The sequence below is a fragment of the Callorhinchus milii genome, unplaced genomic scaffold, assembly GCF_018977255.1.
Source record: "Callorhinchus milii isolate IMCB2004 unplaced genomic scaffold, IMCB_Cmil_1.0 Scaffold2, whole genome shotgun sequence".
Taxonomy (NCBI): Eukaryota; Metazoa; Chordata; class Chondrichthyes; order Chimaeriformes; family Callorhinchidae; genus Callorhinchus; species Callorhinchus milii.
In genome coordinates, this window is record NW_024704743.1 from 123,576,827 (window position 1) to 123,592,899 (window position 16,073).

The 16,073-nt window shown below is 50.7% G+C and overlaps 1 protein-coding gene across 7 annotated transcripts in view; it reads right to left on the bottom strand.

The window, feature by feature from the left end:
* setd2 (SET domain containing 2, histone lysine methyltransferase) overlaps positions 1–12,232 on the bottom strand; it is a 50,822-nt gene extending 38,590 nt beyond the window's left edge. For 4 of the 7 annotated variants that reach the window (XM_007911812.2, XM_042346881.1, XM_042346880.1 and 1 more), the window contains exon 1: positions 12,085–12,230. In XM_007911812.2, the coding sequence (XP_007910003.2) occupies positions 12,085–12,128 (44 nt within the window). In that variant the 5' untranslated portion in view covers positions 12,129–12,230. Of the gene's footprint in view, positions 1–12,084 lie in introns of all 7 variants that reach the window. The other 3 variants (XM_007911814.2, XM_042346877.1, XM_042346879.1) reach the window with 2 other exon arrangements.
* Positions 12,233–16,073: the final 3,841 nt, after the last annotated feature.

Genomic DNA, 16,073 nt, shown 5'->3' on the forward strand with positions numbered 1-16,073 from the left:
CTCCAAAACTCTGGCCCTCTCTCATTCAATCCCTCTGCCTTGGCCTCTCCCTCCCCACCTTCAAGTCCCACCTAAAGGCCTTTTTGATCGTGCTTACGGTCACCTCCCCCCTCCCCTTGGCTCGTTGTCAGACTCCACCACTGTGAAGCGCTCCAGGACGCTATTTACGGTGTAAATGCAAGGTGTTGTTGTTCATGTAGTCTTCAATCTTATAATTGTGTGCACACCCCTCAGTAGCTCTCAGTCACCACTGACTGGTAGTTTATACTCTGCCTGGAGATAAAGATGTGGTACCGAACTCCTTGATGCAAGTGCAGCTCGCATCTCATCTCCTACACCCTCCCTCCCTCCTTGACACCATGACGATGACGATAATAACAATTCTTGTGTTTGATAAAGTGCCTTATCACATCGTCGAGACGTCTCAAAGCGCTGCACAAGATTTTACCGCGAAGTGAAGGTGTATGGCAGCCGATTTGCACGCAGAAATGTCCCAGAAACAGTAACAGGGTGACTAATTTTTATTTGAACCCAAATAGTGAAAAATCAGAGTTTAGAAGCATAAAGAGCAAGGGATTGATACGGCCGTTAATGTGTAGCAATGCATGATGCTGGTTTTGAGAACATTCTGGTCATACCGGGCAGGAATTTCCTGTTCCATGCTGGAAATAGCCAAACAGTCGATACAATATATAGATCCGCAAATCAGACAGGGAACATGGGGGAGAGGGATCAACGCCTCGAAACGGACCATTTGTGAACACAAGGAGGCCACTAAGCCCATCGGATGTGCGCACGTGCTGCTGTTACCTGTGACTTTAAGTCCCTTGTTTTGATTAATAGTCCTCGCATTTGATGCCGCGCCTGATCACATCTTCGACACGTTTCAAAGCGCTTCACAGAATATACTGTGAAGTGGATTGACTGTATATTTTGTGGGCGAAACGCGGGCGGCCAATTGCACACAGCGGTGTCCCACAAACAGTAGCGGATTGAGTGACCAAGTTTTTTTTAATTCATTTTTTTTTTTTTTGGAGGGATTATTATGTCCGCAAAAGCGATCCATCAATCGACTAACAACTGGGTTCCTACGTACTGCGAGGTAAACAGAGGTGTATGGAGTAAGGAAACCTGCCCAACCTTTCGCCCTGCCAGGGAATCGAACCCAAGTCCTCTCGCTTGCAAGGCAAGTACTCGAATCAGTCAACTACAGGACTCCAAGTATTAATTGCATTCTCCAGCTCGCCACCCCATATCCTTTCATGTTTCACTAGTTGTGCATCAGGGCTTGTGCTCCTTACCTTATAAATAACAAAAATCCTTGCATTTGATATAGCACCATATTACATCATTGAGAAGTCTCAAAGCGTTTCACAGAATATATTGTAAAGTGTATTTTATGGGTGAAACACGGCATCCAATTGCGCACGGCAATGTCCCACAAACAGTCGTGGATTATGCAACCAATATATTATTTATTGGGAGGGATTAATGCCCCCCAGAAAGTGATCTGCTCATTGACTGAACAACTAATTTCCTACTTACTGCTAAGTAAACAGAAACGTGTGAAGTAAGGAAATGTGGCCAAGGTTTCGTCCCATCTGGGAATTGAACCCAGGTCCTCTTGCTCGCGAGGCGAGTGCTCTAAGCCCTAAGCTACAGGGCTCCACAACTCGTGAAGATCACAGCTCGTACGGGGTGGGGAGAGCGGGGGGATAGCGGAAGAGAAAGGGCCACATGCAAAACAACAATCTGACATTTATATCCAGGCCTTTTACATCAGGAGCACGTGTCAAGCACCTCAACAGCGCTGACTGGGAGCCCGAGTTATCGGTGGGGAGAGCTGAGGAGCTGTCTGGTGTGTATACGAAGTAGGCCAGTGTTCACTGAGCAGGTCGATTTAAAAACTCTATAACATTAATCACTGTATAGTACAGAACAAGGCCATTCAACTCCTCGAGCCTAACCTTGTGCAAACTCCTTCACTGTAGCTAAATACTGTAATTCTATATATATAACCCCATACACTTTCACATTCTTCCTCTCCAATACCCCAACCCTGAGATTACTTAGTGATTGAAACACAAAACAGTGTTTGTTATTCTGCTCAGCGAATGGAAACCTAATAATAATCCTTGCATTTCATATATCACCTTATCTATAAAGAAAATTGGCTGTATTTTGTGGGCAAAACACGGCAGCCGATTGTGCACAGTAGTGTCCCACAAACAGCTGACAATTAAATGACCAAATTATTATTATTTTTTAAAGGTATTATTACCCCCGAAAACAATCCGACAATCAGACTCACAACCAGGTTCCTACTTACTGTTAGGTAAACAGAGGCATGTGGAGTAAGGAAACGTGCCTAAGGTTTTGCGCCACCTGGGAATCAAACCCGGGTCCACTCGATTGCGAGGCGAGTGTTCTAATCACCAAGTTACAGGATCATCTGAACAGCTGATCCTAAGATAGTGCTTACAGATTATTTCATGTCTGTAGAGGACATGATGGACATGAGCCAAACATAGCATTTAACAATTTAATAATCCCTGAATGTGGAGTCCTGTAGTTTGGTGGTCAGAGCCCTCGTTTGCCGGGCAGGGTGAAACGTTAGGCAAGTTCCCTTACTCCATACGCCTGTTTACGTAGCAGTAAGTAGTAACCCGGTTGTTAAGTCGATTGGTGGATCGTTTTTCAGGGGTAATAATCCCATTTAAAAAAAAATTGATTACTCAAACCACTACATTTGTGGGACACTGTGTGCAATTGACATTCAATTCACTTTACAGTATATCCTGTGAAAGGTTTTGAGACGGCTCGAAGATGTAAGGTGCTACATCAAATGCAAGGATTAGTATTATTATTTTTAACGTCCATCTGAACAGAGGCAGACGAGACCTTACTTTAACATCTCAATCGCTGGACAGCGTCTCTGACAATGTAGCGCTCTCGAACAAGCAGAGATTTTCAGCCTGTTACAGGGAAACGTACTACTGTATATGCTGCTTTGCCGGTTAATCCTGTGGCGATATTCTTAGCAAACTGAGCTCATGCTATACTCTACTGTTGCATCAGATTTCAGCAGCTATGGAAAGCAAATCTAGTTCATCTCTTAACCTCACAGAAATAAAAAGAACAGCTGATCCTATCAAGGCCACACTACTATGGAAGTGCACATCCCAGACAGCGAACAGCTTCCCAATTCACTCTGCATTCCCCACTGTCCCTGTGGAATCTTGCAAAATGGCTGTTATTGTGTGCCTACAAATACAAGGTAACTACACTTGACAGAAGTCCTGTAAAGAGCCACAGACACGATGGGGAGAGATCGGAATAGATACAGAAATAAAGTATCCAACGAGAGATCATGATCCAAGCTTTAGAAATTCATCCGCCAGCCCTGCATCCCCTATCACTCACTCAACAACTGCTGAATGGAATTTTATTTTGGTGTACTTCATCTGTCTCGCAATCTCTCTCATCCAGGTAGACACAAACCAGACAACAGAGGAGATCAGAGTGGAGCTTTATTGGAGTAGAAAGTACCAGCAGACACAATGGGGGAGAGAGCAGGGAATGGAGTTGCGAGTAGAGAGCTCCAGTGGGGGAGTGAGCATTAGCACAGACTCGATGGGGAGAGAGCAGGGAATGGGATTAGAGCAGAGAGCTCCAGTGGGGAGCGAACACAAGCACAGACACGATGGCCCAATCTCTGCTTGCTGTTACTCAACAGCCAAGGTTGACAGCTGGAAAAATTACCCTTCATTCAAGGAATGTCAAAACATCACAAAGTAGTCCAGTAGAGGATTGTTGGCATGGACACCAGTAGAAACGCTTTTCTCTTTTCCAATAAGTCCTGCATTTGATATAGTGCCTTGTCAGGTCATCGAAACATGTTTCACTCGAGTTTTACTGCGAAATATACCGATGGTATTTTGTGGGAAATGCAGCAGTCTATTTGTGTACACAATGTCCCACAAACAACCTTGAAGTAATGATAGATTTTACCCGGGGCATTGTTGGCCCGACACTGGGAGTAACTCCCTTCTCTTTTCCTAAAGTGAATCAGGATCTTTAACATCCACCTTGCCAGGATCTCACCGGCGCAAGACCTCACTTTAACAACTCATCTGAAAGCCCAGACCACTGACAATGCAGCACTCCCCCAGCACTGTACAAATATAATCTTGTTGTTGTTGTTGTACTGGTTTGTTGGTCTTGAGCAGGAGTTTTCAAACTGGGGGGCACATCCCAACAGGTAACTGGGTAAGAATTTTTTTTTAAACCGGCATTTTGACCAAGTTTTTTTTTGGGGGGGAGAGAAGTCAAGGGGAGGCCAGGATTCAGAGAGAGAGAGAGAGAGAGAGAGAAACCAAAATACTGTTCCCTCTGATTGAAATCAGTTGCTAACCAGCCCAGGGCCAAGAGTGAGCTAAGCCCGTACCTCCTGAGGAGCCCGCAAACAAGAAATGTTCTAGAAAGATACGGTTGGGACATTAAGGTCCAAAGGGGGCACAATGCAAAAATGTTTGAAAACCGCCGGTCTGCATTTGAAAACCTATGAGCTATTTAGACAAGAGGGTTTTCCCCACAACCTTCTGAACCAAAGTCCAAAGTGCTACCAGTTGATCCAAGCTGGCAACAACTTGCATTTACATAGCGTCCGTCACGCAGGGCATCCCAGAGCACTTGACAGTGGCGGAGCACAACGCTGAGCTGGGGGGAGGGAGCGGTGACCATAGGTACGGTCGAATAGGAAGGTCTTCAGGCATGAGCTGAAGATGGGGAAGGAAGAGGCAAGGCGAAGGGATAGAGGAAGAGTGTTCCAGAGTTTCAGGGTGTAGTGGCTGAATGCGCGGCCACCAATGGTGGAACGGAGGGCACGAAGGACATACAGAAGACTGGAGTCAGTCGAGCGGAGGCAACGGGGTTGTGGGGTTGGAGCGACAAACAAGTTGGAGCAGTAGGGAGGTTCCAGGGCATGAAAGGATTTGAAAACAAGTGTGAGGATCTTAAAATTGATCAGTTCGGCGATAAGGAACCAGTGTAGCCTGGCTAGAACTGTTGTGATAGGGGTACGGTGTTTAGTATGGATGAGTATGCAGGTGGCAGAGTTTTGGATCAGCTGGATCCTGTACATGTTGGAGCTGGGGAGACTGGCAATGAGGGCATTTAAGAAGTCAAGTCAGGAAGTGACGAATGCATGGACGAGTGTTTTGGCTGCATCGGGTAAGGTACAGACGGAGGTGAACAATATGGCGGAGGTGGAGGAAGGTGGTCCTGGACAGGGCCTGGATATGGGGAAGGAAGGTCAGTTGTGGGTCGAACCTGATGCCTAGGTTGCACACTGGTTTGGTAAGTCTAAGGGATAGGCTGGGGAGGTTGAGGAGGTCAGAGCCACAGGATAGAAGATGTTGATGGGAACCAATGAGTCTGTCTTCTGGTTTGTCAACATTTAGTTGTAGGAGGTTTTCGCTCATCGGGGCACTGATGTCCGCCAGACAAGCCGAGAGAACATCGGCGGACCTGGAGTCGCAGCTGGAGAAGAAATAGATTTGTGTGTCAGCTGCATACATGTGGAAGTTTACCCCATGTCTGCAGATGACGTCGCCAAGAGGGAGACTGGTCAGGGCTGAGCACAGCATGGTGATGGGTATCATGTGATGTACCATTCACACATTGTTATAACAAACAGATGGGCCCAGATACCCTGGCCCAAATTTCTAGCCATCATCGTTCTCCCACACAGTCTATACCACAGCTGAAAAAGCCAGAGTGCATATCAAAACTGCTCAAAACATGGGATGCCGAACACCATGCTTTGCCAATCAGAACGATAAATGAACTTTTCAAAATTACCCGCAAGTGGTTCCCAGAAACTAATCTGGAGGCTTCAAACAGCGTAACGCAGCAAGGTGCAGAATAAGATGCAACAAGCTGCTTTCGTTATCACATCGCCTAGTCATTCCAGAAAGTTGTTAAAAACTCATTTGAAACTTCTCGAGTCCATCAAAATACTGTATTGTATTGTAGAGTTTGACAAACTCTTGTCAACGCACTACCAAAGGGGTCATTGATCCTGGGCTGCAGAGCACAACCACACTGCAAATCTACAAGCTGCAGTTTGTTGTAAAAAGGTACATATTTTACCATAAGTTACCATTAGTTATCTAACCCTGGGGCATTTCCCGGCATCAGCTGGCAGAATCATTACAGTCAACTCCTTTGAACACAATATGCCAAATATTTCCCATAGGAACAGAGAAAACTATGCAAGCCAGCTCCGCCTAAGACTACAATAAATATTTAGTTATAACAATCATTCTTCCATTAAATCATACACGTCAATATGTCTCAAAGCCCTTCAGTTTTCTGCAAAGTGAAGAGACTTTTTGTAGGGAGATCCTCCTGTCGTGAAATGTAATTTGTTGTTGTTCTTGTTGGGGAACACCTCAACCAAATTGCATACGGCAACAACAACTCGCATTAATACAGCGCCCTTCATGCCAGACGGCGTCTCGGGGCACTTGCGGTAATGTCCTACACACAGCAAGGAGTTGAATGAATAATAACAAATAGTATGAAATAATTATTCTGGAGGACTTTCGGCCAGGATACCTGGAGAAAGAAACTCCTTTCTCTTTTCAAATAGCCACAAAATCTTTAACGTCCACAGGATCAAACCTCATTTTAACATCTCATCTGAGGGCCTGTACCATTGTCAATGAAACATTCCCCAATGCTGCACTAAAGCATCAACCTGGATTAGGAGCTAATTTTAAAGTTACGTGCTGGTCAGTGCCTTGGGACGTCCTCCCGATGCGAAAGGCACTATACAAATGTAATTTGTTGTTGTTGGATTCCCCGACTACAGTCGAGAGCTGTGCAGCAATTAACATTTCATTATTGCGCACCTCAATCAGATCACCCTCAACAAATACAACTTTCACTGCGCTCAACGATGCCCAGGTCAGATGGGAGAGAGAGAGAGAGAGAGAGAGAAGAGAACGATCGCTTGGGAATAATAATCATTTGCTATAGCACCTTATCAAGCAGTTGAGAATTTCAACGCGCTTCATTCACACAATATATTGTAATAAAGTGGAGCGACTGTACTGTGTGGGCAAAACGCGTGGCCGGCCGCGTGCCAGAAACGGTCACGGACTGAGTGACCAGCTTAGAGATGTCCACCTTCCTCCGCAATCTGCCTGGATAGGTCCTTGTCCTGAACCACACCTGGACACGCAAACCACAACCCTTCGCAACCTGCCCAGGCACGGGGGGAGGACCTGACGGTACTAACTGCGCCCTCTACCCCTCGGCTGGGGAGGAGGTATTTCGGGGGTCGTGAATTCAGCGCGCGCGCGCGTGTGTGTGTTTTCACAACCAACCCCTTCGCAGTCGCCGCAGCTCCTGATCACGTCTCCGGGACGTCTCGAAGCGCTTCACCGGTTAACCCTGCAGAGCGTAGTGACTGTGTGTGCTGTGGGCGAAAGGGCAGCAGCCAACTGCCCGCAAACGGCCGCGGATCGAAGCGGCCGAATTATTATTATTTAATGCGATTTCAATGCAATAAACCTCCCTCCCCCCCCCCCCCCCAAACCCCCCCATCCACCCCCTTTCCCCCCCCCCCTCAACTCTCCTTCTCTCGCCCAACACCAGCAAACGCCAACCCACAAAATGGCTGAGAATTAGAATTACACACATCAGAGGGGAGGGGAGGGAATCTACTGGTGGGGGTGGGATTTTTTTTTCCCCTCAAAAATTTTTTTTAATGAAAATTAAACCGGGGGGGGGGGGGGGGGAAGGGGGAGAGGGGAGGGGAGAGGGGTGGGGGGATGGGAATAAAAGGCTGTTGTGTTTACCGACCTGACGGCAGGCCGACCTCAACTGACAACAAAGCAGAGGGCAGAGAGTGACAAAGCCGCGGCCTCTCCCCCTCATCCTCTCCCTCTCTCTCTCTCTCTCTCCCTCTCTTTCTCTCTTTCTCTCTCTCTCTCTCTCTCTTTGGGGTTTTTTTTTCGGGATTAAAAATAACAATGGGAGCAGCTGGCGAGGTGCGGGCGGCGGCCCCGCGGCGGGCAGTGTGGAGGCGGTTGGTTGGTGGGGTGAGCGGTGGGGGGGGGTGAGGGGGGGTCAGGGGCAGCGCTCGCGCTCAGGCGGCGGCGGTTGTTGTCCGCTCTCCCGCTTCCCGCCTTCGCGCCGCCGCCATCTTGGATTAAACCGAAACTGGACAGGAAAACAAAGTCCCGCGCGCTGGGGCGGGGGGGGGCGGGGGGGCGCTGAGGGGGGGGGCGGGGGGGCTGAGGGGGGGGCGGGGCGGGGGCGCTGAGGGGGGGGGGGCGCTGAGGGGGGGGGGGGGGGGGGGGGGGGGGAGGGGGCGGGGGCGCTGAGGGCGGGGGCGCTGAGGGGGGGGCGGGGAGGGGGGGTTGGGGGGCGCTGAGGGGGGGTGGGGGCCGGCGCTGAGGGGGCGCTGAGGGGGGGCGGGGGTGAGGGGGCGCGGGCGCTGAGGGGGAGGTGGGGGCGGCGCTGAGTGGGGGGCGGCGCTGAGTGGGGGGCGGCACTGAGGGGAGGGCTTGAGGTGGAGAGAGGGGTTGAGGTGGAGGGGGGGCTGAGGCTGTGGTGGGGTGGAGGGGCTGGGGTGGAGGCTGTGGTGGGGTGGGGGGGGGGCTGTGGTGGGGTGGAGGGGGGGGCTGTGGTGGGGTGGAGGGGCTGAGGCTGGGGTGGAGGGGGGGGCTGTGGTGGGGTGGAGGGGGGGGCTGTGGTGGGGTGGGGGGTGGAGGGGGTAGGGGGGCTGTGGTGGGGTGGAGGGGCTTGGGGGTGGAGGGAGGGTATTTGCTGTACCCTCCCCCCCACCCCAGCACTGAGCCGCCATCTTGGAGCCAAGACTCGGAGAGGAAGGAGCTGACACTGCGGCTCTGACCCTCCGCTGTTCCCTGTGGGAGACGGGAACACGTCAGGACCACCGCTTCAAAGGTGGAGCAAAGCCCTTCGCCGGCGGCGGCCGCTCCCTCTGCTTCCGGTCCGTGGTCCACCAACGGCACGGCGGAGTGCAGAAGGGGACAGCCATGGCAGCGAGCGGTTTGGCACGTCCTGCGCTCCCGTTATTTAGTGGGGTTAGACTCCAGCAGTTACCCCAATACACACCCCGGGGTCCCCAAGCCTTGGCTCTCGCCAACCTGCGCCTGATACATTCCAGAGTCAGTTAAGCGGGGCTGCGTCCCTCCAGGGAGAGCGAGCGCAGTCCGAGTGCGGGTGGGAGGGGTGGACATCTCAGCGTGGATTGGTGACGGGTTTCCGCTTGTGCCAGACGCCCGGCTGACCGACCCTGCACCCCCCGCAAAAAAAAAAATGGGGGTAATTACAGAAGGAGAGCTATCAGGGGAAAGCAGAGGTCTTCGAAGCTTCCTCGGAGCAAGACAAGCCTGCGGCAAAGGCAATTCACAAGCCGGCACGGCACAGGGCCGGGAAGGGAATTCTGACCCGAAGTGGGATCAATCGGTTGCATCGCTCCACAAGAGGGGGTAACTACACCGGAACAATCCCAAATCTTCCTTCCGCCGCCTGAGCTCTTTCAACCCAGTATCAAGGCTCTCGGCCGAGTGCCTTCAGAAGCTCTCGCGGTGAAACTGGAAGCCATGGGAATTAATGGTCAAATCCGGGAGGAATGTGTCGCCCAACTCCAAGCTCTGTGTAAGTGGTGACAGTGGACTGACTGAGCCCATCCCTCTGGAAAGGGGGGTAAGAAAAGGCGTTCATCGTCGCCCACCCTGTTCCACATGTTCATCAACGATGTGTTGGATGACGTTGAGGGGGAAGGACTTGGGTGTAAAATCAGCAATAAATAACAAAATAATAATCCTCGTATTTGATACAGCGCCTCATCACGTCTTCGAGACGTCTCAAAGCGCTTCACAGGATATACTGTAAAGTGAATTTAATGTGTATTTTGTGGGTGAAACGCGGCAGCCGATTGCGCACAGTGGCGTCCCACACACCGTCGGGGATTGAGCGACACATTATTATTCGCTTTGAGGGTTTACTGCGCTCGGAAAAACGATTCTGTTGCTTTGGGGGCGAAACTGAACACGAACTCATCCCTTCCTTCCTGGCGGAACCCGTGTAAAGCTTCCCAGCGTTTGAGGAAGAATTCTGAAGTGAAAAGCGATTTAATTTAAAACATAAAACTCTTCCGATCCGCAAGAGAGAGAAACTCACAGCTGCGCCGAGTGACAGCATTGGGACAGGAGCGTCAGACCAGTAAATGAGAGCGTGAGCTGAGTGACAGCTCATCGTGACTCGCGTTGATCGCTACGGCGGGTTACCAACATTGCGGAGTTTTGTACCCCACGGAGAGAGGGACCAGGGGGTAGGCATTGCTCGCACCAACCCGCCTGCAGTGTGTGCCCAGTAACATAACAATAATCCCTGCATTTTATAGAGTGCTTTATCATGTCGTTGAGACGTCTCACAGCGCTTCACAAGACATAATGTGAAGTTGATCGACTATTCGAAAAGAGAAGGGAGTTCTCGGTCAACAATCCCCCAAATAAGATCGGCCACTCGCTCCAAGACTGTTTGTGGGACACGACCGTGTGCAACTGGCAGCCGCATTTTACCCACAAAATATAGTCAACCACTGTGGAGTATATCCTGCGAAGTGTTTTGAGACATCTTGACAGCGTGATAAGGCGCTACATCGAATACAAGACTTATTTTTATCATTAACAGAAACCGAGGGGAAAAGCACACGACCACAGAAAGATGCAGTTGAGCGTTATATAAATGCGTATTGCTGTCGCCTGTAATGACAATAATCCTCACACTTGCAGTAAATATCTTTGACGTCGTCAGCTCAGAGCGTTTCACACATTGCGTGTGCCAGCGTCCAGTACCAACCGGCCCCACTCAGCCCGTCCATTCGCTTCTCCGAGGAAAAAGACCGCTAAAGCTCACACACCAGGAGTTTCCTTACTCCACGCACACCTGTTTACCGAGCAGTAAGTGGGAACCCGGTTGATAAGACAATTGACGGACCACTTTCCAGGGGTAATAATCCCTCCCAAAAAATAGATAAAAATTGGTCACTCAATCCTTGACTGTTTGTGGGATACTGCTGTGCGCAATTGGCTGCCACTTTTCGCCCGAGAAGTATGCACCCGACACTACAGTACTCTTTACAGTATATTCTGTGAAGTAGTTTGAAATGTCTCAAAGACGGGATAAGGCGCTGCATCAAATGCAAGGATTATAATTATTTTGTTACCGGTGACTAATGCAAAGGAGAGGCCGGGCTAAGGAAAGCCCTTTGGTGGCACTGAATCACCACCTTCCAATAAATTGAATAAGTCACGGAGGTAGGGAGAAGCAAGACTGCGGAGGGTCTTTAAGGTAAGGATGATGTGACTAGAATTATACAGAGTGCACAGTCATTCAGCCGCACTAGTCTGTGGTGGTGTTTACACTTACAAGACCACTGCCCCCTCCCAGACAGCCTCTCCCTGATATGACAGACAATGATAGACAAGGTAGATCATGACAGGCTGTTTCCACAGATTTGTTCTGAATTTACCCCCTTCAATCGCAGGTCCCGTTAAGCGTAGCGGCCCATTAGGCTTTGCTGTGAACGAGATCACTTTCCACCTGACAGGTCCTTCACACTTCCCTTTTTATACTATAACATTCGCATTTCCTATGTCCAAAAGTACAGTCTCAAGACTGTCCTATACTGATGTCAAATCTCTGTCCACACCCCAGTGGTTCCCCCCGGGACCCTTCCCACAGCTCTGTGACCTGTCTGTAACAGGGGTACATGACTTTGAGTCAAAGCAGGTAACATGTCGACATAGCCACGCAACGTAAGGTTTGCAAGACGGAAGAAGATCCATTCAATTTGCCTTCCACCATCCTGGCAGTTGCTTGACATGTTGTGTCCCAAACGACATACTGTATCCCAGATATTACTGAATTTCCCAACAGAAATTTGCAATGGTGAAAGGTCAAATTGTTCACCCGTTTCCCCCTTTGTACACAATCCCCGGCACAGCGAAGCGGAATGCTATCTCTAACGGCATCTCTCACCCCATCTCTCCTGTGGACTGCACGCCCAGCGAGCCCGGCGACATCTGTAGTTCTGTCCAGCCTTCCCGAGCCAGCGACGGGGACTGGGGCGAGGCATGGGCCCTGAGAGAGACAGAGAGAGCAAGTTAAACAAACCATCCCGGCACACAGTCCCACACACACACCACCTCTCCCCCCCGTCACAAGGTTATTACTCTCATTAATCATAATAGACTGACACCCAGTGCAGTGCTGGGGGAGTGCAGCATTGACAGAGGTGCCGTCCTTCGGATTAGACATTAGGAAAGCATAGGAAAAACATAGGAAATCTGGAACTATCTCCACCGAAAGTCTGTGGATGTTGGATCCAATCACATTTTTAAGACTGAGGTGGATAGATAAGCGCTCTGGGACACTACCCTGCGTGAGGGGCATGATATAAATGCAAGTTGTTGTTGTTAGGTTGGGGTATCAAGGGATATGGGGCAAAGGCAGGTATTTGGAGTTGAGTACAGATCAGCCATGATCTTGTAAAATGGAGGAACAGGCTCGAAGGGCCTTTCTGTTCCTATGAAATGTTTTGAGGACTTTGAGATGCGTCAACAACGTGATAAGGTTCCATATCAAATTCAAGGATTATTATAATTGCTAGACGAAAAAAGACCAAGGTCCATCCAGTTTGCCTCCCACCGTCCTGGTAGCCGCTTGCACACATCATGTCCTGAACTACTCATATACGGTATCCCCAGTCATTATTTCCTTACAGAAATCTATCTCTTTGCATTTGAATGAATCAACGCTTTCTGTTCCCCAAGGAGCCCGTTTACTACTCGTTCACTGAAATAGTGAATACCCCCTTTAATTGCAGGCCGTGTCCTCTGGTTCTACTTTTCAACAGAAGATAAAACAACGTATCATGATCTACATTATCTAGTGCTTTTAGAAATTTAAAATCAGCAATCCTATCAGCTGTCTGCGCCTGTTCAGGTGGACATTAAAGATCTGACAATATTGGAAAAGACAAGGGAGTTTCTCTCCGGCGAAAATAAATTCCTTGGGCAAAACAACTGCTGTATTTACCTACAGAACAGTCACTTCAACAACAACCTATATTTGCACAGCACCTTTCACGTCAGGAGGACGTCCCAACGTGCTGGACAGTCAGGGATTTGGACCTGAGCTGGGGGTTGGGATCAGGAGGGGGTGGAGGGCAGGGAGGGTGGGGGTAGGAGGGTGACCGAAAGAACGGTTGTAGAGAAGGGTCTTGAGACGTGCCTCGAAGAAGGCGAGGGAGGGAGCGAGGCAAAGGGACTGTGGGATGGAGTTCCAAAGGGTGGGAGGCAGAAGGCCTGACCGCCAATGGTAGGTCGGGGCTGGCGGGGGACGTGGAGCAGGACGGGGCCCGCTGAGCAGAGCGCGGACAGGTTAGCGGTGAAACACTTGGAGGCATTCCAGGCTCTGAAAAATGTAAGTTCTTCATTTTCTATAACCTGTTTCTGTTGCTCTCTGCTCCCCAGCACCTCACCCACTCCCCACAGGGAAGACCCTTCAGGACTGAGACACAGGACATCACATCTCAGAGAGGCCTCAGGGGAAATCAGCTGATACCAGTGATGTGAGGCAATAACATCATAGGCAGATAGAGACCAGAAAAGCCAGTTGTCCCTTAAAATAAATAATCCTTGCATGTGACACAGCGCCCTGTCACACTGTCGAGACGTCTCAAGTCACTGTATTTTGTGTTTGAAACACGGCGGCCAATTGCGCACAGTGAAGTACAACAAACAGTCATGAAGTGAGTGACCAATTTTATTTTGGGGATTGTTGGCCAGGACCGGGAGAGAGAGACTCGCTTCTTGCTATTTTCCAATAGTGCACAGGGATCTTTGAGGCAGACGGGGAAAGGGCTGGGAGATGGGGAAAGGGGGATGGGGAAAGGGGAATAAATCTCGGACATCTCTGGTAATATCTAAACGATAGGAATGAACAAAGGTGGAGAAATCACAGGGACAGAGAGAGAGAGTTCCTTCCCACCACTACACTGGGATCCAGGTCATCGCAAATCAGCAACCCTGCCCGACTCACCACTGCTACACGTGGGGGGGTATGTGCGGTCTCCTCGGGGCTGAACTGGCTCCAGGGTGACATGTTTGGGAACAGAATATCAGAACCGAGCCCCCCCCCCTCTGAGCCGGTCTCCAGTCCGGGTCCTGACCAGGAGGGGCCGCAGTGTCCCGGGGCACTCACTGCTGATGGCAGCACAGCCCGGCCCGGCTCATCAGCAGGACCTGGAAGGGCCGACCAGTCACTGGGGGCAGAAGCGGTTTTAACTCCAGCAGTTACCCCAACACACGCTCTGGGGCCCCCCCAAACCTTGCCTCTTGCCAACCTGAGCCTAATACTCTCCGGAATTAGGTAAGCGGGATGCATCCCTTCCAGGAGAGAGCGCAGTCCATTCCAACAGTCTATCTCTGGGATTTCCATGCAAGTGGGATGCAAAGGACTGGCACCCGGCTGAGCAAACAAAATTCCCCTTCCTCTGCGCTCATTGGGAAGCTGAGGTGAGAGTGAGAGCAATTGAGGTACCCCAGTACTGAGCTTGTTATCCACAGTCAGACTCCGCAGTTCAGGGCTTTGAGACGCTGCCCCGTGTGAAGGGGGACTATATAAATGCAAGTTGTTGTTGACAGTCCAGCCGAAGTTTATACTTCACACGGGATTCCATCTTACATCCTGTCCTGAGTCCCGCACTCCAGCCCTTTCCCCAAATAATAATAACAACTTAGTCACTGATTCCATGACTGGTTGTGGGACACTGCTGTGCGCAATTGGCTGTCGCATTTCACCCACAAAATATACAATTAATTCACGTGACAGTATACGGAAGGATTATTATTGTGGTTAACTTCGTTCTCCCTCAACCACGTGTCCAGTCTTTGTTTGAAAGTGCCGCCCCAATAACTGACTGAGGGAGAATCCCACACCCCCCTGTGCGCTCCATATGGAAACAAAATCCCCCTAATCTCCATTCTCAACCTCCCTCGCGCGTCTGATGTTAATAATAATCCTCGCATTTGATACACCGCCTTATCAATGAAACATCTCAAAGCGCTTCACAGAATATACTGTAAAGTGTAGTGACTGTCTATTTTGTGGGCAAAACACAGCAGCCAATTGCACAGTAGTGTCCCACAAACAGTCGTGGATTGAGTGACCAAATTATTATTTGTTTTTGTGGGATTATTACTCCCAGAAACGTGATCCGCCTATCGACTAACAACCAGGTTCCTGTGAGGTAAACAGAGGCGTGGACGACAGGACTCCAATGCCCTTGTGTTTTCGACCCCACTCCCCAACCCTCAGAAATAATCCTTTCCTTCCCCTCTCTCAGAGCTTCCCATCACCATATACACCTCTATCGCACCCCCCCTCAGCTCCAACGAAAAAAGCCCCATTTATGCAGGGTCTTCCTGACACCATATTCCCTTATTCCAGACAACATCCTCACCTCCGGTGCCTGAACACCTTTCCTATAACAAGGAGCCCAACTGCACACAGTCTCATTCACTCCAACTCAAATCACATAGGTTTCTTTTAGACAATAATCACCCCACCCCCTCCCCTCCAACCCCCCCAAGCCCCCCACACCCCCCCTCCCCCCCCACAGCCCCCCTCCACACAGCCCCCACACACCCCCCCCCCCCCCATAGCCCCCCCCCCCCCATAGCCCCCCCCCCCCCAACCCCCTCCAACACAGCCCCCCCCACACCCCCCCTCCCCCCCCATAGCCCCCCCCCCTCCCCCCCCCATAGCCCCCCTCCAACACAGCCGCCCCCACACCCCCCCTCCCCCCCCATAGCCTCACACACACCCCCCATAGCCCCCACACCCCCCCCCCCCATAGCCCTCACACCCCCCCCTCCCCCCACAGCCCCCCCCCATAGCCCCCCACACACCCCCATAGCCCCACTCCCCCCCTCCCCCCCATAGCCCCCACAGCCCCCCCCCAC